Below are 13,563 nucleotides of genomic sequence, written 5' to 3'. Positions count from 1 at the left end.
AACCATCCAAGCTACCTAGAGATTCCACTTCAGACGCGGCTCCCCCATACTCCCAAATCTTTATGTAATCCAACTGCCGGGGAACGCTATGGCTGGTAAGAACGAATACGCGGAGCACACCGAGGAATCAGATAAAAGTCCAAATGCATCATCGGGACATGTAGAAGGGAATGCCCTTCTCGTAGATGCCCATGGGAATGTTAGACGGCTTCCGATTCCTTCCAACAATCCCAATGACCCGCTCAACTGGAAGCCCTGGAAGAAATGGGGTGTTATTGTGACCTGTTGCTGGTTCTGTAGGTAGAACGATACGAATTCCTAGATATCTCAAGCCCTGGACTAACGTTTTCAATAGCTATCATGGGCTTGGCATTGATTGGTGGCCTGGGACCAATTTTGGGGATCTTCTTCCAACTGTACGGCCCACAGGGATATGGACCATCGCAAATTGCATTTCTCCTTACTTTGCCCTCTCTCTGTGTTGGCCTCGGTAAGTAACATCAACTTTACGAGAATGAGTAGCTGGCATGTATTAACATACAACAGGCAATTTCATCATCCTCCCGGTAGCACTAGCATATGGCCGACGTCCAGTCTTCTTAATCTCGACTGTTGTCCTTCTCGCCGCAACGATAGGCTCAGCGGCTCAAAACAGCTATAACGGTCACCTAGCAAGCCGCGTCATGCAAGGCTTAGCAACTGGCGCTTCCGAGTCTCTGCTGCCGCTGATGCTTACCGAAGTTACCTTTCTCCATGAACGCGGGCGCGTCTTTGGCTTATACTGGACCATCCAGAATGTCCTCAGCAGCACGATGGGCTTGACCAGTAGTTATGAAGCTGCAGCTCTTGGCTGGCGGTGGTACTACTGGGTGTTTGCTATACTTGTAGGCGCCGGCCTGGCCCTGGCCTGTCTCTTCGGCTTTGAAACTCGATTCCAGAGACCAGTTGTCAGTCTGGATGGAAGGGCTGTGTTGACAGACGACTTTGGCGTCACGCATGTTGTTCCTGACAGTGAGGCTCAGGAGTATCTCGAGCGCCATGGCATAGAGGACCAGCGGGAGGACGAGGCTGTCGTCCCGCTGAAGAGTTATGGTCAGATGCTGAAGCCGTGGGGCAGTTCCCATAAAACGCCTGGACAGATCATGTTGCTGTCGTTGCTTCGCATGGCTCAGAGCATGACTTCTCCCGCTATTCTCTTCACTGTACTTGCCAGCTCAATCACTCTCGCCTGCGTGGTTGATGTCTCGCTCACATACGATGCGGTTCTTCAGCAATATGGATCGAATCCAAAAGACATCGGACTCATCAATCTAGGCGGTATTATCGGCGGCTTACTCGGCGCTGCGTATTGTACCTTGCTTGGCGAGCCCTTCGTTATATGGATGGCCAAACGGAATCACGGCATCCACAAGCCTGAGCACAGACTAATCGTCTTGATGCCTGTGGCTATCCTCGGATTCGCAATGCTCCTACTTTATGGCTTCATGGCAACCGCGGCATTCGAAGGCGGTGGCTCGTACTGGGGGATCCTGGTTAGCTGGACGCTCTTCCAGGTAACATTTACTAGTGTCCTCATTGTCACAACCACCTTCGCTGCCGAGGCTAGTCCCAAACATCCAGGACCAGCTCTTGTTATGGTCATTGGAACTAAGAACATTGTTTCGTTTGGTGTTGCATACGGACTAACGGATATGGTCGAGCACGGAGGTTACACATGGACCTTTGGGGTGCTGGCTGGCATTTTTGGGGCTATTTTCGTCCTTGGAATTCCGATCTACATGCTTAACCCGAAATGGAGGGAGTATGTTACAAGGGCTGAGGAGAAGAAGGGTATTACTACTACAGACTAGAGTTAAATGTTGTACTTCTTACTGCCTAATTAGGTAGTAAGTAATGCCCCCTTTCAGTAGCTTTAGCCGCTAGCGACCTGCTTGTCTCAGCACCGCCAAGACTGCAATCAAGATGAATGAAATAGAGTATTGATCAAGAATAGCACAAGGGGAAAGTTTCGTCCAGTGTTTGAAGAAAGCTTTGAAGTCTTTGCATGTATGAGTTCTCTTGGTGAGCCTAAATTCGAAGTGTAGAAACTTCCGAGCAGATTAAATGCATGTTGGACGTTTGGTAATGATTCTCTATAAACACGACATGGAAAGCGAAAGTCTCAATTAGGACAGGATCCCGTTGATCATGCATATTTCCACAACTGACCGTTCATCGGAAATCTGAGTTATCCATCATTCCTCCACGTTAGCTTCGTTGAGTAAGTCCCAGTCGATGTGAGGGCCATTGAACTTAGATCGTCGCTCAATCCACAGAAGACAAACGATCGTGAAGAGACCAACAACGACGGGTGCATTGCTTAAGTTCAAGGTTAGATGCGAGATCGAAAAGATAATACTTCCTAAAGGATTACTTACTAGTTCATGGAGCCCGCAGTTGTTGGATTGGTTTGTGGAAGGCAGAACACAACACCAATGACAATCATAAACACGACCGAGTACAGATTGACTGCATAACCAAGCTTACCAAGGCTGAAAGCACGCCTTGGCAGCTTATCGCGGCCTTGTGTAAGCAAGACCCCCTGGGGGATAACGTATGAGAGATTCAGCATCAGGCAGGTTGCGTTGATGATTGAGTTGAACGCTGTTGTGCTTGCGACGTAAATCAAGCCGTAGAGAGCGCAGAATGCGGCAGAGAGAAGAGTCGTTCTCCAGGGAATACCTCGCTTAGGATCAATATGCTGCCAGTATTCGGCGAAAGGAAGTCCTTGCTATAGGCACACGTCAGTCATGACTTATTGCAAGGAGGTCCTTACTTACGTCTCGAGCAAATGCCCAGGTAATGCGGCTGCAGGTCACCCACTGGCTTGGGATGCACGCTAAGAGCTTGGTCAGAAAGAATTACACGGTACCGAGGTTAGCACCTTACTATAGTAAAGGAACGTCAGGTAAGCTTGTAGACCAGTGGCAGCAGCTTTGCTCCCAGTCGCTTGGTAAAAGACCTCGAAACTTGGGAGAAAGGAGCTCTGGACGGCGGACATGTCCTTGATGGAAAAGAGCATAGCAACGGTCCACGGGATAACAATGACAATACCCATAACCATACTCATATTCCTAGACTTCAATTAGCGTCAAATTGAGACCCGAAGTCTCGGTCAACTTACAAGACCTGGGGAAGCTTGCGGCCTGGGTTAGGCAACTCCTCGGCGATATGTGTAACAGCACCGTTTGCGGCGAAGCAGTATAGGGCAGCAGCAATGGAGAGGAGCCAGCCTGTACCAGTATTCCAGCCGCTGATGCCACGGTTCTCGAGTATAATTGTACCCGGGGCGTACTCTCCATCAGCCATGCCCAAGCATACTGCAATGGTAAGTACCATTCCAATAAGGGAGAAGCCTGTAGTCGATTCGGTCATGAAGTCGAGATATCGCTGCTTGATCGTATAAATCGGGATCACTGTTGAGAGATAAGAGGTTAGTAGAGGCCGTGTCAATACATGTCCCTGTAGCTTACGTGACAGCACAGTGACACCCAGGTAACAGAGATAGACTTGATATCTCTGTTGTGCGAAATCAGGAAACCATGCCGCAGCGCACCCAAAGGCAGAAATGGCTGTATAGATCAAACCCGAGCATGTGGTGATCCACCACGCAAGAATATTGATCGACCCTGTGACATAGGCGCCAAAGTTACGCGTTTTCGGCGACGCGATGATATACGTAAAGTGGTATTGGCCACCGGACGACGGAAACGCGGAGCATAGTTCAGCCAAGCCGAGGAAGACGATCCACTGAGCGGCAGCGGCGATAAGGAGGGCAAACAAAGTAGTGACGCCGCCTCCGTAGATGAGAACGAGGCCGAAGGACGAAGCGTATGTGAGCCACGAGTTCGAGATACTGTCGTGAAATGCGTGTTAAGATGGGATCATATGGTACCATTAAAAACGGACCTGTAAGCCAGAGAAAGTGCACCCAGCCAGGAGAAAGATCTCTCGAGTTCGGCTTTATGTCCCTGGGCGCGAAGACGCCTGTCGTCCGCGTCGATGATGGAACCCTTGCTAACCGAGGGGGCACGGTCAAGGGGGGCGACCCGATCAAGATCTTCAGAGGGCTTCTTATCCATGGTGTTATTGTGAACAGTTGACAGTCAACATAAGTGATGAGGGTTAATTGAACCATACAAGGGGATGGTGGTTTATATGGTAATTGACAACGCCACATTCAGACATGTCCTGGCACCTGAGGTCGCACTACAATACGTCAAATTCACTATCAGGGTGGAGTTCCGGCGCAGCCGCTATCAGGCGAAAGATCTGTGCCTTTATCTGCCCCCCTTTTCACCATTGCCAATGCCAAACTGAATTGGGAAGCTTCACCAGGCTTCACGTTGGTAGAGTACAATTTCCCCGCCTCGCCACCCCAGATTGTTATCGAGATTGTGCTTAAGCGACGCCAAGCCTTGGTCTTATCTGGTGAACTGGTGGAAACGGTCCAGAACGGCAATACAACTTCCCATACAGTGGCGATATCGGACAAAGGGAACGTTGCTAGGAAGACGTAATAGGATATTGCAGTTTTAGTACATAATAGGACGTTGCGGGGAATTAATACTAGATTAGGACTAACGATCAGGATGGTAAGTTATACCTGTATTAGGTCTTATGTTAGTGAGGCAACACATCCTCAACATCATTCTTCTAACCAGTGTTTACAACTTTAATAATATTAAACCCTTCTTGATAAAAGGCAAAGGCCTACCCAATCTTTATCTAATTAACACATTGACCTTTGTATATCACTTAAGATGTTTAGGTTGGTATCACTTTTTGGCTTTGGATAATCATCCCAGGACTTGCCCTCCATGTTTGGGAGACTGTCCTTTAACTAAAATATAGGCCAATCTGGCAAGGGGCTTAAACGTGCCTTGTGACATTCTGTCGGTTAGTTCTTTATATTAAATCTCAAAACATTTAAAAGCCAATAAAGTAATACGAATCTCCAAATAGATAGACTTAGAAACAAGCCTTATAAGGCTAAGCTGCTCCTAAATTTAGATTTTGTTGGTAATTTCTTATATATATTACCTTTATTTATAAAGCGACGGCTGCAATCTGCCATAAGGCAGAGGATTATCTAAAAGAACTTGCCCTTATCTGCTATTTATATCAGTCAGTATCAGGAAGTGATTGTAATTCAGGGAGGAAGGCAGATGGGGATTACTACAGCTAGGCGTTTTTTCCAGCCAGAAAGCAGAGTTCTTCAGCTGTTAATGATCTGTGCCCTCTTTTATCTGTTTTAGAGTAAATATTTAATTTCACTTCATTACCTCCCTCTTTTACAGTTTATTACTTCCTATTACAGTTAGCCAGGTTGCAATTTCCCAAGGCGGGCTAGTTACAGTTCAATGTTATTGAAGTTCATAAGTGCGGCTAACCTGTAGATAAGCCCCAAATTTTAAGCCCTCGCGATGGCTGCAAGAAACAAGAGACGATGCCCGAATAGAGCCAACAGAGCGTTTATATGTTGTGGCTGAAGATGCAGTGAGACTGCCAACACTGGTCGTGACAGTTGTATGGGACTACGGAAGACTACACAAAGCACAGTGATAACATAACCTGCGGGAGAGTACGACAGGGTTTTGCCGGGGGGGTAGTGATACCTAAAGAGAATTTGTGACTGTTGTGGATAACGGCGGGAGATGAACCTCAGCATGATGACTTCGTCTGCAACAGAGACTGGGTAAACCTTTGTTCTAGGTGTAGTGAAAATACCATAGTTAACAATAGTTGTCTACGGCTGGGGAAGATCACGAAACACGTTCAAAACGCTGATTGACAACAACGATGCCTACACTAGAAGGCCAATAAGTGCTGGCGACTCAGTCTGCTGAGTCGGTATAAGGTCGAGATGCGTAGCAGTCTGCGAGACCCCAACAACCATTGTTCCAATGACATCTCTCCTGGAAGGTACTACTGTGCTGGTGCGAGTGGTGGAGACTGCTCCAGTAGAGGTCACAGCCACGAAAGCGATATGATTTAGTCACTTCGTATGTGTAGTGTTCTCCATGCACTGAACTTCAGAGTCTACCGAGCCCTGTAAGACATGTGTCATCGTAGGAGCTGTCACAGCCATGCTGATGTCTGTGTTTAACAGCCTTTTATCAGTAGTCGTCGGCTGAATTGAGAAGGCTTTTCATGTTGCTTTTGATGAGATGAAGTTTTCAGCTCCACATTATCCCTCTAAGATAGCAATAGAGCTTGCATTCTCAGGAGGAGATGAAGTAAAGATCCGGGTGATGATGGAAGAAGAACTATGAAGATTCTTGGCCGTTGGAAATTTCAAGCTTCTTTACGGGTCAAGAGACCGTGGCGCCCTGCGTCGCCGAGACTTGGGTTTTGTAACAATGACTAGAGTCATCTTCTGACCTTCGGATTACCGCATTCAATATTATGCCTCAGTAGTCAGGGGGAGGGGGGAGTCAGAGTCTTATCATTACGGTTACTTATTATAGCGTTGATTGAGGTACCAGGAGGGATCGCGGTCTGGATGAGAGATTTCCAAAAACACAACTTAGGAATGTGGCTTCGTTTATGTTTGACAGGGGAGCTCAACCAAGAGACAGTAATTGACTACTAGTGACACGTGAGCAGGGATGACTCCGATGTTTCTCTTATTCTTTCGAACTCGTCTGTTCTCAATTGCCAGAAGAATGCGGTTAGTGAGGCACCCAGAATGGTTCTGCATCATCTGATCAGTGTTTATGTATAGGGTTTCCCATACAGTTTGGTTGAATGCATGAATATCAGTAAAGTAATGCAAGGAATTTGCTCGTGCAAAATAGCTCAATACGAAAGAGCCAAGGAGAGGCCCACCTCGGCAGCAAGAACTTTTCAGAGCCATGTCAAGAATAAAAATCTGATAAGATAATCTCAACTGTTGCTACAATGTGATAGGTTAAGCTTAAAATGCCAAGACGTCTCGGTTATCAATCTAGACTATTTGCGTGTTTAGTATGAACTCCAGTGGTCTGATGACACGTCTTGGCATGGGGGAGTCCTCGTACTCATGCAGATTTAAGAAGGCGCCGTCCCCTGAGAGGAGATGAAGCCTTTTCAATGCAAAATTTAAAAATGGCTACAGAAAAGAGCGAGATCACGCCTGCTGGCCAGGGTCCTTTGGATCAAAGTAATAGCAGTGCTGCAATTGACTCGGAGAGCAACCAATATGCCGTTCCAGCTCCGACAGAAGCTCTGCGCAAGCTATGGACTAAATTTCCGCTTACCTTGGCGTTCGTCGGGTGAGTGAATTTCCAACTCGGGGCCCGCGGGCTGCAATGCTGACTCGATCCTCCAGCCTTTTTGTCATGAACTTCAGCATGGTCTTTGCGGCTTCTTCAGCCGGTGTTTATGATCCATACGCGACGAGCCATTTCCAAGGCCACTCGCTTATAGCTACGGCAAATATCGTCCATGGCATTGTTCGCATTGTCACTTATCCACTCGTCGCCAAGGTAGCGGATGTGAGTATACCTGGTGCTGCTTGTTTGTTTAGCCGAGGCTAACTAAGTACCAGCATATTGGGCGACCTCAGGGATTTGCTGGGGCCGCGATTAGCATGGCTCTGGCGAATGTCCTTTATGCGGCGTGCCGCAATGTCGAGACATATCTTGTAAGTGAGATCGGTGTCTCATCGTTTGATCGGAATTGACTGATGCCGTTAGGCTGGTGGAATTTTTGAATCGTTTGGCGATACCTGGTGGACCATCACTGAGCAGATCTTCATTGCCGAGGTAACATCCCTGATCAACAGAGGCTTCCTCTTTACACTCCCGGAATCACTGGCTGCTATACCAACCTTATATGCCGGCACATATCTCGGCGAGCATATGCTGCTCAAGTCCTCGTGGCGCTGGGGCTTTGGCATGTGGGCTGCCATCATGCCATTTTGTGCACTGCCGACTATCGCGGTTATGGTTTTTATGAGTCTAAGGGCGCGAAAGAGGGGCATAGTCAGCAAGCGAACTTCATTGCGAGCTGCATCTGAGATACCGAAGGGCGCGTCCTGGATCGTCCAAGCTCGACAAGTTCTCTATGTCCAGTTGGATATTGTTGGAGCGTTCTTGTTACTTGCGGGCCTAGCCATGACTCTTCTTCCCCTCTCCATAACCGGAAGACGCAACACTGAGAAGTGGACAGAGCCATCGTCTATCGTCTTGTTGGTCGTTGGCGTCTTGACATTTGTTGCATTCCTGATCTGGGATGGCCGGTATGCTAAAAAGCCAATTGTGCCTTTCCGCATGATCAAGAACCGCAACGTCATACTCGCCTGTGCTTCAGTATGTTTGATCGCAATGTCGGATTCAACGTACCGAACATTTGCTTCTAGCTTCTTGCAGGTTGCTGGTGGCTATTCCCCCGGCCATGCAGTTCGCATTGAGTAAGTCAACCCGTTCCCCGCAGCAGAGCGCACAAGTGTTGACTATCTACCAGCAATTCCCGACGTGTCGCGTTGAACCTTGGCGGTCTGGTCATAGGATTGGCTATTCGATTTGTCAAGCACACTAAACCATTCATTATCCTCGGATTCCTGATGGTTGCGTTGGCCAACGGACTTCCCATCTTTTTCACAAATATCGACGGAGTACGAGTCGCAAACGAAGCGTCATTGACCACGGGACAGGTCCTGCTTGGCCTTGGCCGTGGTTTCGCACAGGTCCCACTCCAGGTCTCTTTGCAGGCCGCTGTTCCGGACCATGAGATTGGTATTGCAACTGCCATGTTCCTTTCGTCCTCTGGTTTCGGTGCCAATGTTGGTAACAGGCAAGTCTCATACAGAGCCCTTCTTCCCAGTCGATGTACTAACATGTTCTCTAGTATCGGGGGAGCCTTATGGAACACCCTGCTTCCTCGCCGCCTCTCGGCAAACCTACCAGAAGAGGTCAAGGCCAACAGCACTGCAATCTTTCGCTCTATCGTCGTTGCACAGAGCTATGAGTTGGGCACTGAGACTCGTGATGCGATTAATCTGAGCTATCGCATGACACAACAGACACTGGCTATTGGGTCTCTGTCCCTGTCTATTCCGCTGTTGTTGATGATGTTCTTTTTCCGGAATGTCAAATTGGCCAAAGAGGATGACGTGAGGAACGAGGTTGCCGAACAACAACTTGCTGCTGCGGGGCAGAAACTTGAGAGTGGACAAAATGAGACAAGCGAGAAGAAGTAACCTGTGACGTCGCGGAATAGGAGAGAACTATGGAATACCTTCGCCTGAATGATAAAACTTGGCATTGAGGATTACGTATTTCTTTTCCTGGTGGTGCAGATATGAGCTCCGCGGTAGGGGCCGACAGATGGCCATCAGCCTGTCTTGGCCGATGCTTAAAAGCACACTCAAGTAGTGTATTTGTATACTAGGACTTATGTCTTTGTTATAATGACTCAAGATAGTCATGAGTACTGAGATAGAATAACCTGGACATAGAATTGATGTTGTATTTTAAAACAACCATTGCAGCTCTAGCAACGGCTTTGACTGGGCTTGAGGCCCTGCACCGGAGCTCTGCCGACCTGTGAAGCGCGGCATCTTTCATTGAGACCCAACTTCCTAGTTCGTCTATGTGTTTGGACATGGGTCAAGTGACTGTCTCTGTATCAAGGAGAAAGGCTATAGGATATGCCTTTGTCTGCTCTAACCAGGGCCGTAAAGACATTGCTTGGTCTCGATACCATTTCGCAATTAAGGAACGTCGAGATCCACTGCCAGCCCAGCATAGTGCCTATGCCAACTCCTATCGAAAGTTCACAGATCCCAACGGCGATGAAAGAACGGCTTCGCACCGCAATTAAGCAACCTTTCTAAACACCCCTGCTGGCGCGTATAATGTCTGCGGTGCCAATTAATCCAGCGACGATGGCTCCGGCATCACGAGACTGTGATTGTATTTATCTAAAATAGAATCTCATATATAGTAGTGCAAGATATGCAATAGATCGCAGCACAATAACACAATGATGTTTCCTTATCCGTGTATCTATCACTTATTGCCAATTCCCCTCCGAAAAACATTCCATATGCTCAATCTCCACGGGCTATTAGAAAGTCGTTCCCCTCAGTATTACCAACCAGGCCAGCAGCTTCTATCTACTTGATTGTTCGTTTGAAGCACTACGCAGAAGATTGGGCTGAAATGCACCTCGTCAGACTTGTGCCCTTTGAATGCACGGGAATGTCATTCTGGCGTGCTGGGCTGGAGCCATTGGGTGACATGCTGCAAGCCAACAGCCGACAGCAGCAGGCTGCACGTCTTCCAAATTTTCCCACCAGCGTAAGTATAGCAAGAAGAATTGATCTGCAACCAAGACATTTCCAGATTAAAGCCACTCTTTATAGTTAGTCGATTGAATCCTGGAATGCTCCGATCCTCCTTTCAAAAACGGAGATCTCTCAATAGCGTCTTTGTCGACTGAGCCTGCATCATTTCGCTTCAGCCCCAATACGAATAAGCCGTTTTAGTTACCGTACATCGAGGCGGGGGCGGGTGAGAAATTAGCGGTTTAAAAAAGGGATGATAGGGCTGTGCGAGCAAGGGCTGGCCACTAGTTTTCAGCTCGGCGCCACCCTCTCACTCATTCTGCTGACTGCCACTTCACTTAGCGTATCATCCCTACCTACGATGCTCACCGTGGCTTATTTGCGAGGCCGTCGATTCGTCAATGGCAAAGCAGGCTCTGGTCTTTCTGGGCCTGGGCTCAGCCAAGTTCAATACGCTGATGCCACAGCCCTGGAATTGGAATTGCTACATAATAAGCGGCGAACCCTCGTAGCAGCTTTGAGGCTCCGTATTCTCTTCTCTTTTCTCCAGGTCCGTGAGATTGGCATTCCCGTTACCATCATTCAGGATGCGAAGCTCTTTCTCCATCAAAGCGGCGGGCTTTGCCCTTCTCTCGCTCGCCAACGCCCAGGATGTATCTGAGAACCTGGCCGGTGCCATCGCTGACTACAATTCTCTTTCCCTCTTCCGTTCCCTCCTCGGCGCGGCTCCCCAGGTGTTGTCTGAGACCCTTTCCAGCCAAGGCAGCAATGTCACCATTTTAATTCCCACCGATAATGCTATCAAGAGCTATCTTAAAGATTCTAGCATTTCAGATGTCACCGAATTGAACCAGACAATGCTCCAAGTCTTCTTTTCGTATCATACTATGGCAGCTTCACTCTCGTCCACAGACTTTAGTGCTTCCCGAGGACTGTCGGTTCCGACCTTGCTAAAGAGCGAAGAATTCAACAACCGAACTGCAGGACCTCAGATCCAGAGCCAGTTTGGCAACAATGCTGATGGCCAAGTTGTGTTTGCTTCGAGAGTGCAAAAAGGGAAGAGAGCTGATGGGGATATCAGCGGGGCAGTCGTCAATCTTCGAGCTGGTGAGGAGCAAAACATCAAGATGACAGCTGTCGATGGATCCTGGGGCGAAAAGAATGCCAGCAGATTCCAGATCGTGGATAAGTGAGGAACCCCAAACAACTTCGCTCTGATCAAGCTAACATCCATCTGCAGGGTTCTTCTCCCCCCTCTATCCTGCTCCCAGACGGTCAAAGCTGCCGACGACAAGAGACTCACAGCCTTGAACGGCGCTCTTATCAAGGCAGGTCTGTGGCCCGCCCTCGACGCCTCCAAGAACGTTACATGTCTTGCACCATCTACGCAAGCGTTCAAGGACGCGGGAAGCCCCGACGTTGAGCTGTCAAAGGAGGATCTGGGTGGAGCGCTGTTGTAAGTTGTTTCTCCTCCACATGCGAGAGCGTACTGACACTTTTCAAGGGCCCATACCCTCAACGAAGTTACCTATTCCAATTACCTCCGTGACGGCCAAGTCATTGGAACTCTGAACAAGACCGAGGTCCGAGTTAGAATCATAGGCGACGATATCTTCTTCAACAACGCCAAGGTTATCGAAGCCAATGTCCTCACCAACAACGGCCTCATCCATATGTAAGTCATGCTTCATCGCATTGGATATGCTAACAGGCGTAGCCTCGATTCGGTCATTCAAGCTGGTGGAAAGCCCAGTGAAACCAGCACTGGAACATCGTCCGCTGAAACTGCGAGTGCTACGTCAAGCGGGTCAGCGGCGACTTCGAGCTCTGCGACTGTTTCCCCCGACAATGGAAATTCTGGTAGTCGCTTGTCAATCGATTTTGGAATGTTGAGTGTCTTGGTTGCGGCTTATGCAATCATGTGAAAAGTATTAATTGGGTGCGGGCATATACTAAATTGTAATAAATTACCGAATTCCTAGTGAACATCATGTTGATTCTTTAACACTCGGTCTTGATGTCTTGAGCGGGTCTGCCCAGATTGCTTGGGTGCGTTTCCAGAACAGTGAGGCGAGGTTGGTAGAGAAGCCTGGTTGACCTAGACTTGCACATCCGACGTTCTGCTTAGTGCAGGGTCCCGAACCATGCTTCGGCTTGTGGACAATTGCGGGGAGACGCGAGGTTGCCGGTCTCGGGATGAGGGGTATGTCGGACCGCGATTTGATTGGTTTTGTCAAATGTAGGTATTCTAAGCCGTACCCCGCGGTAACCAAGCAGTATGTCCTTGATGTAGTCAACAAAAAAGCATTTCCCATCAACAGATACAGTCACATATGCAGAGACAATGTCTATGTCCAAAGTAGCCCTGGTAACAGCTGCGAGCAGTGGTCTCGGCGCAGCCATTGCTCGCATGCTAGCCGTTGATCTAGGAATGAACGTCGTGATCAACTTCAACAGCAACGAATCTCGCGCCAAAGAGCTAGCATCAAAGCTACAAGCTGAGTGCCACAAAAAGCACGCAGGCTCCAACATCTCGATACAGGCCATTCAAGCGGATACGTGCGACAAATCACAAATCAAATCACTCGTTGATGATGCAGCATCGAGGTTTGGCGGCCGCCTAGATGTTGTTATATCGAATGTTGGATGGACAAAGATGCGCCAGTTCTCAGAAATCGACGACAATATTGACGAGGACGACTGGGATCGGTGTTATGTTGCCAATGTGAAGAGCCATCTGTGGCTTTTTCATGCAGCGAAGCAATATCTTGAGGAGAGCAACAAGCGAGAGGCTGGAGTGCCTGTTTTCGTGTCTACAGCCAGTTTGGCCGGAGTCATCCCCAGCGGAAGCAGCGTGGTATGTTCTGATTTTAGGAAGACGTCTCACTTACTGACTGTCGCCGTGTAGCCCTACGCAGTCACAAAAGCTGCACAGATTCACCTGGGCAAGTGCCTCGCCAAGATCGCTGCGCCGTCAATCAGAGTGAATACCATCTCACCAGGCATATTACTTACGGTATGTGATTTTATCTCAGTCGCTCAGGCATACAATCTCATCACTATATAGGAATGGGGTCTTTCATTCCCCGCAGACCGACTTGAAGCTGCTCGTAACACAAATAAGTTGGGGCGTTTTGCCACGGTTGAAGACGTTGCGGAGCAGGTTAAAGCTTTTGTCGTGTCCAAGTCGGTCACTGGACAGAATGGGGTCATCGATGCAGGTTTCGGCTTATGACAGAGCATCTAATTGC

General features: G+C 48.5%; 5 protein-coding genes across 5 annotated transcripts; 4 read left to right on the top strand and 1 right to left on the bottom strand.

Moving 5' to 3' along the window:
* Nucleotides 1–88: 88 nt before the first annotated feature.
* FMAN_03607 (uncharacterized protein) lies at nucleotides 89–1,850 on the top strand (the record flags this gene model as incomplete). The annotated part of the gene is made up of 3 exons (XM_041832449.1): nucleotides 89–296; nucleotides 356–490; nucleotides 547–1,850. 3 exons carry the CDS (start codon nucleotides 89–91, stop codon nucleotides 1,848–1,850), a joined length of 1,647 nt encoding a protein of 548 aa, XP_041682911.1.
* A 384-nt stretch (nucleotides 1,851–2,234) lies between these two features.
* On the bottom strand, nucleotides 2,235–4,121 carry FMAN_03606 (uncharacterized protein; the record flags this gene model as incomplete). The annotated part of the gene is made up of 7 exons (XM_041832448.1): nucleotides 2,235–2,358; nucleotides 2,418–2,770; nucleotides 2,820–2,878; nucleotides 2,929–3,113; nucleotides 3,164–3,455; nucleotides 3,513–3,895; nucleotides 3,949–4,121. 7 exons carry the CDS (start codon nucleotides 4,119–4,121, stop codon nucleotides 2,235–2,237), a joined length of 1,569 nt encoding a protein of 522 aa, XP_041682910.1.
* A 3,007-nt stretch (nucleotides 4,122–7,128) lies between these two features.
* On the top strand, nucleotides 7,129–9,223 carry FMAN_03605 (uncharacterized protein; the record flags this gene model as incomplete). The annotated part of the gene is made up of 6 exons (XM_041832447.1): nucleotides 7,129–7,295; nucleotides 7,352–7,517; nucleotides 7,571–7,666; nucleotides 7,719–8,434; nucleotides 8,488–8,817; nucleotides 8,872–9,223. The coding sequence occupies 6 exons, from the start codon at nucleotides 7,129–7,131 to the stop codon at nucleotides 9,221–9,223; spliced, it is 1,827 nt and encodes a 608-aa protein (XP_041682909.1).
* Nucleotides 9,224–10,899: 1,676 nt separating this feature from the next.
* On the top strand, nucleotides 10,900–12,237 carry FMAN_03604 (uncharacterized protein; the record flags this gene model as incomplete). Its single annotated transcript, XM_041832446.1, has 4 exons — nucleotides 10,900–11,501; nucleotides 11,553–11,768; nucleotides 11,817–11,987; nucleotides 12,030–12,237. 4 exons carry the CDS (start codon nucleotides 10,900–10,902, stop codon nucleotides 12,235–12,237), a joined length of 1,197 nt encoding a protein of 398 aa, XP_041682908.1.
* A 419-nt stretch (nucleotides 12,238–12,656) lies between these two features.
* On the top strand, nucleotides 12,657–13,547 carry FMAN_03603 (uncharacterized protein; the record flags this gene model as incomplete). Its single annotated transcript, XM_041832445.1, has 3 exons — nucleotides 12,657–13,169; nucleotides 13,221–13,328; nucleotides 13,380–13,547. The coding sequence occupies 3 exons, from the start codon at nucleotides 12,657–12,659 to the stop codon at nucleotides 13,545–13,547; spliced, it is 789 nt and encodes a 262-aa protein (XP_041682907.1).
* Between the last annotated feature and the right edge of the window lie 16 nt (nucleotides 13,548–13,563).

The sequence above is a fragment of the Fusarium mangiferae genome, assembly GCF_900044065.1.
Source record: "Fusarium mangiferae strain MRC7560 genome assembly, contig: FMAN_scaffold006, whole genome shotgun sequence".
Lineage (NCBI taxonomy): Eukaryota > Fungi > Ascomycota > Sordariomycetes > Hypocreales > Nectriaceae > Fusarium > Fusarium mangiferae.
The sequence above is the reverse complement of the archived record's forward strand: the minus strand, read 5'-3'. Positions and strand labels throughout refer to the sequence as shown.